General features: G+C 42.1%; 2 protein-coding genes across 3 annotated transcripts in view; one reads left to right on the forward strand and one right to left on the reverse strand.

Annotated features, from left to right (window-relative positions):
- The window catches only part of PDSS1 (decaprenyl diphosphate synthase subunit 1), a 23,159-nt gene extending 16,232 nt beyond the window's left edge, over positions 1 to 6,927 (reverse strand). The window contains exons 1-4 of the mRNA XM_071560093.1: positions 6,777 to 6,927; positions 5,153 to 5,217; positions 4,162 to 4,285; positions 3,667 to 3,797 (exon numbers count right to left, since the gene is read on the reverse strand). Of these exons, the coding sequence (XP_071416194.1) occupies positions 3,667 to 3,797; positions 4,162 to 4,285; positions 5,153 to 5,217; positions 6,777 to 6,887 (431 nt within the window). The 5' untranslated portion in view covers positions 6,888 to 6,927. The remainder of the gene's footprint in view (positions 1 to 3,666; positions 3,798 to 4,161; positions 4,286 to 5,152; positions 5,218 to 6,776) is intronic.
- The window catches only part of LOC139674014 (protein adenylyltransferase SelO-like), a 24,145-nt gene continuing 16,396 nt past the window's right edge, over positions 6,362 to 14,110 (forward strand). The window contains exons 1-6 of one of the 2 annotated variants that reach the window (XM_071560091.1): positions 6,362 to 6,560; positions 8,747 to 8,865; positions 9,201 to 9,329; positions 10,059 to 10,123; positions 10,224 to 10,280; positions 10,373 to 10,471. In XM_071560091.1, coding sequence (XP_071416192.1) covers positions 6,377 to 6,560; positions 8,747 to 8,865; positions 9,201 to 9,329; positions 10,059 to 10,123; positions 10,224 to 10,280; positions 10,373 to 10,471 — 653 coding nt within the window. In that variant the 5' untranslated portion in view covers positions 6,362 to 6,376. Of the gene's footprint in view, positions 6,561 to 6,945; positions 7,271 to 8,746; positions 8,866 to 9,200; positions 9,330 to 10,058; positions 10,124 to 10,223; positions 10,281 to 10,372; positions 10,472 to 14,110 lie in introns of those variants that run through there. The other variant, XM_071560092.1, reaches the window with a different exon arrangement.

The raw sequence follows: 14,110 nt of genomic DNA on the forward strand, positions 1-14,110 counted from the left end.
TGAAATTCTGCATGCAGGTATGTGAAGAAATGCCAGTGGATGTGTGAAACTGAGGGTTTGCAGGAGCTCAGCTTAAACTATTTACAACAATTCTCACTCTCACACAAAGATAAGTTGCTATCAATAAGCAAAAAGCCACTGCCCAAGGGACTCAAAGACTTAAGTTTGAACTTCTGACACTTAGAACTTCAAGATAAAAGAAAAAGATACCAACACAGAACAATTTGAATGCTTCAGACACTTATATTTTTAATAATAGTTCAGGATAATTCTTTATGCAATTGTCTTTATACAACACAATAAAGTGACCTCACTCTAGAAAAACAGTTAACCTGATGAGGGTATTCTAAATACTCCACCTTCCTCAAATCTCAACAGAAATGATCATGTCAGGAACTTGTAAGCAGAGCTATCTGGGCATTCCATTCTTCTGAGAAGTCTCAATTACTCTGGTGGGACTCTGTGAAGAGAAGGAGGTCTTTCTGGACTGCCTCCTAAGATCAGGACCTATAACCTTACTAAGCTGAGTCCTTTTATTTTAACAGCCAAACAAGGCTTTAATATAAGTATTTCACAAGGGAAGGAAAAAAAAAACCCAATGAAAGAGCAGGCAAAAGCATGCTGGGTCCAACAAGTTATATGACAGTTGAGAATGGCAGCAAGATGAAGCAGAAACTCAACATCAGTAACACAAACCCCTGAGGCACAATAAAAAAACTGCTAGGGATGAACAGCACAGGATGATATTGGTTCATGCTACAAGTCTACAAATACTGTGGTCAGTGTCTTTGATTACATGTGTGGGAACCAAAGCTTCCACAAAGAAAAACAAGTCTAGGAGAAGAATCAATATTAACTGAGGAAAAGAATGATAATGCTTCAAGGGAAATGACAAGTTAAAAGAGGAAAAAACATTTAAAAAAAAATGCGTTGGGAGAAGCAGAATGGAAGGCAAGTATTTTTCCCCTTGGGTCTATAGAAGAGTAGCAGATTTACTAATATGCAGTGTTTCCTTCTCTGCATATAAAATTTTCCACACAAACATTAAAAAGTTGGAAGAACAATTTTGCTACCTGGAAACAATGCTGCTTTAAGAAACAACAATATTGAAACCAGTATCAGGGTGAACTGGAAGTTATGTATACAAAAAGCAGCCTGCTTCAAGAAGCTACAGAGAAAAAGAGAAGAAAATGCCCATAAAACTTCATCAGCTCTCAGGAAGTCGGTGTGTACAGTATGAACACACAATCTTTTGGCATGGCCTAGCCAACCCTCAAAAAATAGCAGTCATCATGCAGGAACCAAAGAGCAGTACAGTGAAGACTTGTATCAACATACCGATATTTAATTACAATCACAGGCTTAGAGGCATTGACATGAGGCACAGAAGAGGAAGGTAAATACCCTGAGATTTCATTCTGTTTCTCTGCTGAAATATTTGTTCTCCCCACTCAAAATTTCATTTTAAAAGCAAGATGACAGGGATAGTGACTCAGTCTGGTTTATACAAGGCACATTCAGATTATTGAGGAGGCTTTTAAAACACCGAACATATTTTGGAGGTGCTGATAAAAACTGCAACAGATGTACAAAAGCTGACAAATGACACAGGCATGTATAAATCAGAGGACTTATGCTGAGGGGTGGCTACTGCAAAGCAAACACTTGCCACAGGCATATGTGGCACTGGAACTCTGAGATCACGCTTTTTCACTGGCACAGGGCAGCTCTCAAAACTGGTCTTCATGGTTTCGAGACACATGGACAAGAATATGTCCATGAGTACATACATATGTCAGAAGACAGCAAATATGCTTTGAGGATGAAGGCAAATTCAGTCTTTCTACCACGATTTCTCTTTGATTCACTGTTCAACTCCCACACTATATGGCATCAGTAACAGCCTTCTCAGTATTGCAAGCATACTTTTTTTCATAAGCTCCTCATGCTACACACTAGAGAGATAAAACTACTTTTTACCATTATTTTGACTAGAAAGATGCTCCAAAAATGCACTGCACCAGCTGGTAAGTCTCCTAACTTTCCATTTTTTCAGCAACATCGTGCTTTGTCTTAACAGCTTTCACCCTGTTCCTGATAAATTTGTAGACCACAAGTCTTCATTCTCTCTGATTATCTTTGCAGTTCATGCCTGAAACTATCTGGACTTATGATGAACATAGGAATCAAACACTGAATCTGATGATTTCAGAAAATGTGATATACACTCCCATAGCTGAACTGTCTATACTATGGTTGATGCATGCTAGGATAACTTTTCACAGAGGACGTGGCTGCAAACCACACTGGGGTTATGCCCTTACAGGACACCCATGAGCCTGCAAGCTCCAGCAGAAATTTTTGGTTTATTGTGCTTCCTTACATTCCACCATGGACGGCCAATCATAAAGAATGGTTTTGCCATCAGAAAGTGCCATCATCATGCTCCTGTTTTTCATGTCAAGATCACTCATGAAAATATTAAGCCAATCAGTGCTGTGACAAAGGACATCCCTGAGGAGTCTCACAACCAGTATTTTTCCTTTTGCTGTCTCTAAGACAATGACATGGAGCAGTCCTGAATGGAGAACAGAATCAAGCTGGAGTGAAGTTCATTAATCCTGGACAATGTTTCTGTAAAACAAGGGGAACTGACACACACAGGATAGGAGGCTGCTCATGAGGTTTTGCTTTCTCCTTCAAAACTATATTCACATAGGAGGGGGCACACGGGGAGAGGTGTCATACCAAGCAGCAAAATATATGCCATGCTCCGAGGTAGTAACCAAGTCCAACAACACATTAAACTGCTGCTACAGAAAAATCCATGCAAGAGCTCGGAGAAACTCCTTGACACTGAGAAATTAGTCTAGAAACACTTCTGGAAAGGGACCAAAGATTTGCTATTTCAAATTCTATACAAGGCAAGATTGGAAGTGTAGCTGGAAGGCAGAGAACACTCCAGCCAACTTCTTTCCTCAAAATGCAAACATAGCAACTGATAGGAACGTGTGGAGAGAAGTGTTTGCTACAAGACAGAACAAGGAGTGATAGAGAGTACAGGCGAGCACGACGTTCTGCTCAGTTAAAACTCCTTGCAAAAGCCAAGCTCATAAGGATTACACCAGCTCTAAGCTTAGAATTACCTTAAAATGCAGAAACTTGCTCCTAGAGGGTGAAAAAAACCCTCAACTGTTTTGAACATCTCACAGCTTTGAATATAATTACACCACCTGCTTAATGGCTTTACTGCATAATTACTGAAAAAGCATATGAGTCTTCTTGCAGCAAAGTTCTTACCTGTGACAAGAGCTTAACAGGAACAGGAGTGGTTACAAACGAAAAATACTTTTAATTAAGTTCATATAGTTTCTAACAAAGCATTTATGCAAAAAGCTGGAATTGACTACAAGTCTTACAAATACCGTAATTGCAACATTATTTATCCATCCCCAGGTACAAGTGCAGTCCACCATTTTACACATGGAAACAGGTAATAAACCCAGCAGTTACTTTTGATAAGTACAAAAATACAGTTCCAAGATGGAACTTAAATTCAGGTCTTACTGAGGAGCATTTTACTTTCATAAAGTTACTAGATGTATTTTTTGGAAACAGAAGAATGATAACTTTCACGTATAATGCATGTAAAAGTGACCAACTTACTTGGAATTATTATGGTGAATGTTGCAAGCCCGAGCCATTAGCACCACAATCATTGGTCGAAAGGCCTTTCCTTTCCCATCAAAATAATAATCACACATTTCCTTAAGTTCTGCTGCAGAGACAAGTAATTCCTACATAAAGGACAAGAACATTTCAGCACAGAATCACAAAGTCAATCTGTTTAGTGTCAGTAAAACAGTATATGTGTATAAGGTTATTGCCTGCATTCATTCCACCCAGTGTAAGCTGAAGTTGTTTTCAAAATTGCTATGAGTAATCTGAAACATAAATGCTGTATTCCAGCACTGCAAATCAGGAGAAAAGAAATTGCATTCTAATTCTATAAAATATGAGAAATGCTCCTTTTGCCTTCAGTTTAAGCTTCAGATAGTTGTTCATTAACACAAATAATATTCAAGAAATAGCCTCCAAATTGATGGTTGCTATTAAAAACAATTATTAAAACATGCCAGAATAGTCACCAAAACCCCTTACCTTTTTAATGTCTTCATAGAGATTCTTCAAGTCTTTTCTACCGAGTTGAAAAGGGTCTTGGTATTTTTCATCACTAACTGTATTACTGCAGCTGCACAAGTGGGATGCACTTGTATGATGAAACCTGGTGACAGTGTTTTAAGACAGTTATGTTGTTAAAAGCAAACTTTCCCTGATTCCCCAAAGAGAAACGTTTGAAAGCATTTCCTCCTCCTCCTTCCTCACACAAGATGTAACCAAATCACTAAAATATATGAAGGCAACAAAACACTCTTTCCAGCCAGATAATAAGGTGTAAGGACAGCACAGCAACGTATTGATGATCATAAACCTTTAGGAGCTGACAAAGCACATTTGGAAACAGGAACACACACCACCCCACCCTTAATGGATTACAGAAGTCCTCTGAGACACATAGAAGTACATTGCTCTCAATGTATTCCTTTTGAATACGCTGTGGATAGCATAGCCTATGTTTGGAGATAAAGCCTTCATCTTCTAGTAATACAAGTATTCTGTTACTTTCTTTCCTCTCTTTTAAACTCCTAGGAAAATATTCCTGACTTGGATTTGAATTTTTTTCATTTGCACACCCAGCTACATTATAAATTAATTCAATACTTCCAGGTAGCATGATGATGCTATGAAAGTTCATCAGGAAAGGGTGAAAGCTCCACCTGTATGCAGTAAGTGAACCCCCAATCTACTCTTTTTGTTCCTGGAATTTAAAGTTTGTTTCTTATTATATTTCCTTTCACAAAGTGAACCATATGTATTTTCTTGCAGCATTCCTGCTTTGGCTGCTATCCTCCAGGACAGAGGACTTAGATTCAGACTCAGCACCATGGCAGCAGTCTACAAAGAATTATCCAATTATGTATTAGAGTCAACAACCTTATTTTCAGAGTTTACAGCCTACAGGTTTAACTACCCAGTTCACCCAACAACTGTGTCTTTACCCATTACACAACAACATGATGCTCCAACTTACCGCCAAAATACATTACATATTTTTGGAAACGACAAAGCTGAACTTCTTTGGGTAAAGTGACACATCTGCACAAAATAAAAACTAGGGTTAATTTATTAGAGCTTTAAACTGACAGAAAACATTCAACTACAAAAACCATGTATCTGTTCACCAGCACTGCTCTGTTTCTCCATCTTAACAACCCAGCAGCAAAGGGAGTCTCATAATCTCCTTCCATATCACATGAGACCTGAGTGCCAACTGGCACATTAGACTGACTCTTTCACTCAGGAGTGTTGGACTTTCTCCCCTTGCAGGACCAGCCCAGGAGGCTTATCAGTTAAATTACCAGAACTGCTCTAATGAAACCTTGCTTTTGTACTTGTGCAAGGTGCAATTTTCAAACGTTTCCTGTCTGGACTGCGCCAGTCATGGCACAGAGAAAAGGGCAAGAACTATTTCAGTAAACCAGTGCACTAAGAACATGTCCTTGTTTTTCCCTGAAGCCATTTCAATTCAGCTTGCTGCATATGATCATTTACACCTGTCTATCTCCCTGTTAGATATCGCGAACCTGATTTCCCGGCAATCTCTCCAATGATCTCTGCCTGAAGACAGAGCCAAGAAGCCTGGAGGAAGGCACAGTCCCAGGGACATGATTCCAGCAGATACAGGCTGAGAAAGGAAGTACCGCTTTTGTTCTGCTCCTGGCAGTGCTGCCAGGACTCCCGAGCCCTGCCCTCGCATCGAGTCTGAGTCAGGGGCCCTGCCGGGCCAAGCCAGCCTGAAATGAATCACTGCACTCCACGTGTTCACCCAACTGCCTCCAGAACAGCCTGCAAAGGAATGCTCAGGAAGACCTGAATTACAAAACCTGCTTCTCACGTCTCAGTGTCTCCTTGTATGAAGACTTAAGTCTTTCTCTCCTTGGACACAGGGGGCGAAACAAAAGCACTGGAATGGCTCAAGGACATCCTCCCATCGTCCTTGCATGCAGGATGAGGAAAGGTCATGCAAGGAGACAGGGAGGGAGGAGAAGCATAACTTACAGATCTGCAACTCACTGCTGCCCGAGTTCAGTGTCCAGCCCTGCGGCTGAGACCTCTGCAAGTTCCTCTCTCGCACCTCTCCTTGTGTTCTGTTAAAAAATAGCTGATCTCTTGCTAATCTTCCTTCGATGAGGGCACACACAGACTCCCTCCTCTGCTCCTCCTCCTCTGTCAGTGTAAGCCTGGCTCACGCAGGATGCTGGACACATCAGCCACAGCACTTTACCACCAGCCTGGCCTTGTGCAGGAGCTGCAAACGAGCTCAGCGAGAGAATTGCCCCTACCAAGGCTCTCAGCGCCGGCTCCCACACAACCGCGCTCAAAACCTCACGCTACCGAGAACCCGTCTCCCTGCTCCCACCCGGGGAAGGCTCTGAGAGGTACACAGAACTAACCAGTGCTGTCCCGACAGCCCTTAACCCCGTGTTTAACCTTGCCCCGAGCGCGCTCTGCCCCGCAGGGACCCCCCGGCAGGGAATGGGGTCCGGCTGTGGAGCGGCGAAGGCGCAGCCCCCGGGACACCGCCCGCCCCCGGCCCCGGCCCCGGCCGTGCCCCCCGCCCCATTCATTCCGCGGCCCCGCTCGGCCGCACTCACCGCGCCGGGGGCGGGCGCGCTGCGGGGCTCGGGGCGCGCTGCGGAGCCGAGCGGCAGCCGCCGGCGGGCCGAGGCACCGCACCGCCACCACCCGCACCACCGCAAGGCCATGGTGTCCCCCAGCCCCGCTCGCCGGCACCGCCTCTCGGCCCCGCCGCGACCCGGACGCGGAAGTCCCGCTCTGCCACCACCCCGGCGGGGCCCGGCAGGACACCCGGGCGGGCGGGGAGGGTGTGGGGCACTGCCCGCGCCTCCCGCCGGGAGGGAGACGGACCCCCGGCCGGTCCCTTTGGTGACGCGCTGAAGGTTTGGGGATATGTGGTGGCGCCCCTGGCTGGCCGCCTGCCTGGCGTGGGGCTGCGCGGCCGCGCTGTGCGCCTCCCGTGGGCTCTGCCCGGCCCCGAACGCCTCCCGGGCCGAGCCGGGGCAGTGCCCGCGGCCTCGGGGGGTGACAGAGCTCTGCGGCTGGGCCCTGTCCTCCGACAGCCTGCTCGGTACGGCCTGCCCTGTCCCGGGCCCTCTGCACCTGTGCGCCTGTCCTGCCTGCCCCGAGGCGTTCACACCTGGCCTGTCCTGCCCTGCCCCGGGCCCTGTACATCTGTCCTGCTCCCCTCCCCCAGGCCCTGGACGCCTGTCCTGCCCCGAGACCTGGACACCTGTCGTGCCCTGTCCCACACCATGGACGCCTGCCGTGGGCCCTGGACACCTGTCCTGCTCTCCCCTGGGCCCTTTACACCTGTCATGCCCTGTCCCAGGCCATGTACACCTGTCCTGCCCTGCCCCGGGCCCTGTGCACACCTGTTCTGGATGGTGCGCACCTGCCCAGCTATGGGGCTCCTGTTCCATGGGTTGTAGCAGCTACTAAAGCAGTAACTGACAACCTGATATACACAAATGCTACTTTTGACATGAAAACCAGATTGGCCGTAAAGACCTTGGTTGTTTCTTTTTTCCAAATCTCAATTATGCAAAACTGGTAACCTGACTGGAAGTACACAAAGTGTTGTACCTCTCGGGCACACAGAATTGCTTGTAATCATAATGGTAATTTGTATGATAAGATTACAGAACTAATTTCATCAAGTGACACAATTACTTGTGAGCATTAGAAATAATAGTCCGTGGTAAATCTTGTGTCAGTTTTCTGTGACAGGATTGTCATTAGAGGTATTGAGAAACATGGCTAACAGTTTCTCAGAGATGCTAACTTAAAATTTTGCAAAGTAGTGACTATAAAGTACTGGGATTGTGTAATTAATGTCGAACTGTAAGATTGCTGCAAGCAAAAATCTGTAGATAGTAAACTACACAGTATTAGTTCAGTGTTTTTAAAATACTATTTGCCCTCTGTTAGCATGGATCAGGGCACAGAGAAGGAAGAATGAAGCACATGTTCTGAGTACATATGTTATGCTACAGCAAGGACTGCATCTTCTGACCCTTTCATTCACCGTTTACTTTGCTGAGAAAAGACTTTATTTGGTTTCTCAGATTACTTGGTTATTGCTGCATATGAACTGTATACAGCAATTACTGGTGCACAGCAACTTAAATCTGTTGCACTGCATTGTGCAGTTCTGAATTGCATTCACTGGGGGGGTAGCTGAACTTCCCTGTCTCATGCAAATATCTTTCAGGGTTGTATATAACTTAGTGCAATATGAAACTGCCCTGAGACTGTTCTGATCATAATTCAGTCTATGCTTGGATATGGTTTAGATCTTGAAAACATCATGCCCTGACAGATTCTTTTAACTGCAGAATTCAGTCCTTCTTTTAAAAAAATTACAAACAGAATAAAAACCTGAACATATTTGTGCTTCCTTTTCATGCAGGCTTAATATAGATTGTGGTAAAGACTCAAGTTTTAGTTGTTTCTGAAGTATTTTGATTTGATTGAAGGTGAAACTTATTAAGAATAAAATGATTAATTGTTTTAAAGACATTTTCTCTCTGTTTCATGTTTAAAGATCCTTTTCCCATTGATGTGATCCAGGAAAATTATGTCCGTAATGTGAGAAACTGCATTTTTTCAGTTGTCTATCCTACACCTTTTAAATCTAGAGTTCGTCTCGTAGCTGTTTCAAAGGTTGGTTATTGTTTTTTGTTCCTATCTAATTAGTAGAGATTCCTAATACATGTACAAAGTATACTTGAAAGTGTATTTTAATATTCATATGCATTTTATTGTGAAAGCCTCTCATCAGTATGTACTTGTCTGCTAAAACTACTACAGTACTTTACACATTTAAAACAAATTTGAACATATTTAAAACAAATTTGAACATATTTAAAACAAATTTGAACATATTTAAAACATATTGTGAGCTGTCTTTTAGTAATGAAATCTGCAGAGAAAACTTGTTCATTGCTATTGAAAATTTGATCATGTTCAAGTACCATCTGTATTTTTTTTTTCTCCAGGAAGTTCTTGAAAATATTTTGGATCTTGATATATCTGTCAAAGGAACATCTGATTTTCTTGAGTTCGTCAGTGGTGGGAGAGTGATACTTGGGTCTGTTCCACTGGCCCATAGGTATGGGGGTCACCAGGTAACTGTGGCATTTGCTTCTACCAAGTGGAATTATGTGGGTCTTTTCATGGGAATTATACCTTTATAATACCTGTAAGTACATGAGCACTTATTAACATTTTGATTGCAGATTTGTTCTTCTTGAGGGGCTGCAGGTGGAAGAAAATTATAATATGTTTTCACAGTACCCTGTTTACTTCCTCTGCTTCTGTTTATGCCCGAGGCAAGTTACCTTTTTAGTTTCCATCAGCTGCCCATTTCCTTAGCACTCCTGCAGCCTGCCCAGCTCTGATGCACGATAGGGACTGTCAGCTCAGAGGAGTGAAGAAGGACAGAGCCACACTGCAATATCATGATTACTAAGAGTTACATTTCACTGAAATGGGTACAATTATTCATGCAGAAGAATGGTAGAATTTGATCTCTAATTTCCAAATAAAAAACCAAAACAAGCTGTGTGAGTTTAAATGTTCATTATACAAAAGAGACAGGTCTGTAGCTGTACATCATAGCTGGAAGGTAAAAAAAAAAGTAGGGATTACTGGTGTTACTCTTTTCTGTGGTTTTCTGATTAATTATTGGTGTGAGTGTGGAAGTACAGCTTTAGGGATCAACCTCTTAATGACTAGGTGAACAAATGTCTCATTATATTGCGTGGAACACAGAGAACCTGTATGTAATTTGTATTGTTTCAAGTATAACTGCTGTAAATGTTAGAAGAAAATAACTTGATTTTCTTTTTTGTCAGTTTGGTAGCTGGGCAGGTCAGCTGGGGGATGGAAGAGCCCACTTGCTTGGAGTATATACAAACAGGTGTGACATTTTTTAAGTGACTGATTCAACTCTGTTTGATTTAGCTGATGTGTGGATATCCTGAGGTGTCGTGTTAGAAATGCTAATGCTATTTTTGCAGGCATGGTGAGAGGTGGGAACTGCAGTTAAAAGGGTCAGGCAAGACTCCATACTCCAGGTAACTTGCACCTATTCTGTGTCTTCCAAAATAGAATGTTTTGTTTTTGAAATTTGCTTTGATTTTATGACTTATTTCTCTGTTCTTCATAGGAATGGTGATGGAAGAGCTGTTCTTCGCTCTTCTGTTCGAGAGTTTTTATGTAGTGAGGCCATGCACTATCTTGGAATTCCTACAAGCAGAGCTGCTAGGTATTTTTCTTTTTTTTCACAGTATCTTAATTTACAGGTAATTTTTTGACTTATTTTCACTGAGGATCAATAATTCAGGACAGTTGGTTTCCAAGACAATAGATGTTTTCATTTGTGCAATCAGAACAAAATATATCTCTCCAGTTCCACAGATTTTTTGATAAAACTTTCCAGTAATAATAAACTCCAGAAAATCATATCACTTTGGTCTTTGCTATGCTTTAGAATACTACTTTGTTTGAAAACAAGATTGTGTACTGTCCATCTCTGGTGGTAAAGAGCTATTGCTCATTGGTAAGACTGTCATAACTGAATTACTTTAATTGGAAATGTGGTTCATCTTGTAAAGAAAGTAAAAAGTGGAAGTTCAATTGAGTGATTATATCTGACACTAACTTGCCTCTCCAGGGTTTATGATATTTCAATCAAGATTTTCTTCTCTTTAAAATACAATGAAATTGTTCTCTTACCACTGACTTGTAAAGCCAGCAGGGTTCCTGCCCTGAAAACAATAATAATACCTTTAGTGTATGTGGATAATCAATGAGGCTATTAGTACCTTTTACATGGTTAATAAATGAGTCTTTTATTACACTGAAGTTAAGCATTTGAATGAATTTTCCTAGACTCTAGTCAACTAGGCAAATGTTGCAAGTGGCTATTCTTGTACTGTCATAGTCATCCAGTTGCAGTTTTTGAGATAAGTGGGAAAAATTGTCAGTCATATGAACAGACATTAATGTTGGCAGTAGTACTCTCAATTCTTTATTTATGCAAACATCCCTTGAGCAGAGAGACAGATTTTGTAAAAACGTAATTTAAAACTAATTATCTTTTATTTAAAGGAAATGTGATATATTCACTCACTTGGATGATTTTCTTAGCATCAAGTAACTGAATATTTTCAGATGATCATGTTTAAAATGTCAAGTTGATTTTGTGTTCCAAGTAGTCTCAAGTCTGTGCTCCAATGTTTCAGGCGTCACAGAAAGCAGAAAAGGCCTCTGCTCAGCTGCCACATGGCTAGGTGTCTGTATTTGCAAGGTGTCTGCAAATACACATTTGCTTTGTTGAAGTGCAGTGTTTATAAATGACATTTTTGATGGTTTATTCACTGACTTCACCCTGAAACCCTTTGCTGTTGGCTGTTAATGCAGAACTTTAAATCTGTCTGAATATCAGCAGGAAAGCATCTGGCAGGTTATAGCCTCTCTTTGCTGTCGTCTCAACAAATTGTTCAGTGCAAAACCAGTATGAAAGTACTCTGTAACTGCACAAATTCTATTGAGCACACAGTGTGCTTTAGTTCTCTGCTGGCAGATTGGTTAAATGCCTGGCTCTCTTAACTGCTGTACAAGATCTCCAGACTGCTTGCAAGACCTAATTTGGAAAAAACCCAGCTGACATCCGTATTCTTCCCAATGGGGAGCTGTTGTACTGAGGCTGGTGGGATGCACTTACAGAGGTCTCGTCAAGTCTTATCAGAAGTGGGAGGAAAAGTCTTACTGCTTATCCCAGAACACCCAGCAGGTTAGTTGGCTCTATTAATTCTAAGTACTGTGTTCCCAATGGGGTGCTGCAGTTTATGACTGTACTGCCAGATAAAGAACACTTCATACAGTACCATTTTAGTCACATTCTGGGACTACCAGTGAGCAGTGTTATGCATTACGTCAAGAAAGTGAGCCAATATGCATAGTTTTCAGGGTGGTCTTTACTTGCACAGGCCTTGATGTTCACTTTGGAGTGTGAAGTCTAGCCCTTGAGTGACAGCTGGGTAGGTGGGGATATAATCCCTCTATCCTTCTGTGAGTGCTGTTCCAGCTTCTTTGGTGTAAGAGCAATTTCAGTGCTCCATTTCCTGTGGTTGAGTGTACATGTGGTCTGCTGCTGCCTTCCTCAGTAATGGTACTTACCAACTAAGGGATCATTTGAAAACTACTTTTATTGTGGGAATGTATCTTTATGTGGCTCCTCAGTTACCTGGCCAGCTCTTAAGTGTTGCATGTCCATTAACTTGTATTGGTAACTAACAAAATGTTGATGCCCCCATGGACTTTTTGTCAGCAATAAAAGAAGTGCTGGTATTCTACAGGAATTTTGCAGAGAGCCTGCTAAGAGTTGCATAGTCAAAAGAAACAACCCTTCTGGCAGAGGTCTGTTTGAAATAGGAAAATTTAGTAGCATTAATATTCTGACTCCCATCCCCTACTGCTCTGATACAATATTTTGTTGGCATCTGAGGTTCATTCTCTGTTTTGAATTCTTTTGTTTTCTCTTAAAGGATTAAGATTTTCATCTCCCACTTCATTTATGTCAGAGCTTTTTGTCCTTCGTCCTATGGATATACTAATTGGTTCCAAATGAGTAATTTAAGAAAAACAAAACTACTTGTATCAGTAGAGCTCTAGTAATGGGAGCAGATTGATTTATGGATACTTTTTCCCACTTTCTGGAACTATTCACTGCCTGTTCTTTGCAGTTAACAGATCTTTCAGTTTGGATATCTACTAGGTATCTTCAAAAATACTGAATACAGTAACAATAATGTAGTTTCAAAACCACAGTTACTGTTGGAAGCAACTGGAATGTGTAAGAATTCACAAAATTTCATTTCTTTTGGTTTTGTACATACTTATGTTTATATGCATACTCCACATTTTTGGTCCAGCTGAACTCTTTCTAAAATTTTGATGCTTAAGTATGTAAACCCAGAATTTAGTGTACTCTCAAAACTGAACTCTTGGCAGTCATTTTAGCACTGGGACTGTCTGCAGTCACATTTATGAACAGAATATTATGTTTGCTCCTTGGTCTTTGCTGTTTACCTCCAAAAAAAGTTTGGTTCTGTTTTCTGTGCTGTCTTCAACTCCCTAATAGGTAGCAGATGTAAGTAGCTGCATTAAATATCAAATAGAGTGCTACTGAAGTATTTTGAATCATGGAATCATAGTTTGGGCTGGAAGGGACCCTTAATGGTCACCTAGTCCAGCCCCCCCTGCAATGAGGAGGGACATACTCACTGAGAGGAGGTTGTTCAGAGCCATATCCAACCTGACCTTCGTTTCAAAGATGGAGCAGCAACCACCTTTCTGGGCAACTTGTTCCAGTGTCTCACCACCCTCTGAGTAAAAAACTTCTTCCTAACATGTATGTAATCTAATCCTGCCCCCTTGCAGTTTAAAGCCATTTCCCTTGTCCTGTCACTACATGCCCTTGTAAAAAGTTCATCTCTGGCTTTCCTGTGGGCCTTCTTTAGGTACTGGCCTGTGCTGTGAGGTCTCCCCAGAGCCATCTCTTCCCCAGGCTGGTCAGCTCAAACTCAACCTGTCCTCACTGGAGAGGTGCTCCAGCCCTCTGACCATTTTTGTGATTCTCCTCTGGACCCACTCCAGCAGGTCCATGCCCCTCCTGAAAAGAAGAATATTTTCCAGTTCAACAGCAGAGATAAAGAATGATACAAAATGAGCTAAATTATCCTGCTGCTAGGCTCCTGAACAAGAAGTCTTCTGTGCCTGTTGAGGGGATAAGACCTCTTTCAGAAGATAGCACCAAGTATTCTGCTGGATTGTCAGTGTAATCCCAGTTCCTTTGGAAGAAAAACATCCTACTTGTTAAGCTTTGGAAGGAAAACATCCT

Source organism: Pithys albifrons, chromosome 7 (genome assembly GCF_047495875.1).
Source record: "Pithys albifrons albifrons isolate INPA30051 chromosome 7, PitAlb_v1, whole genome shotgun sequence".
Taxonomy (NCBI): Eukaryota; Metazoa; Chordata; class Aves; order Passeriformes; family Thamnophilidae; genus Pithys; species Pithys albifrons.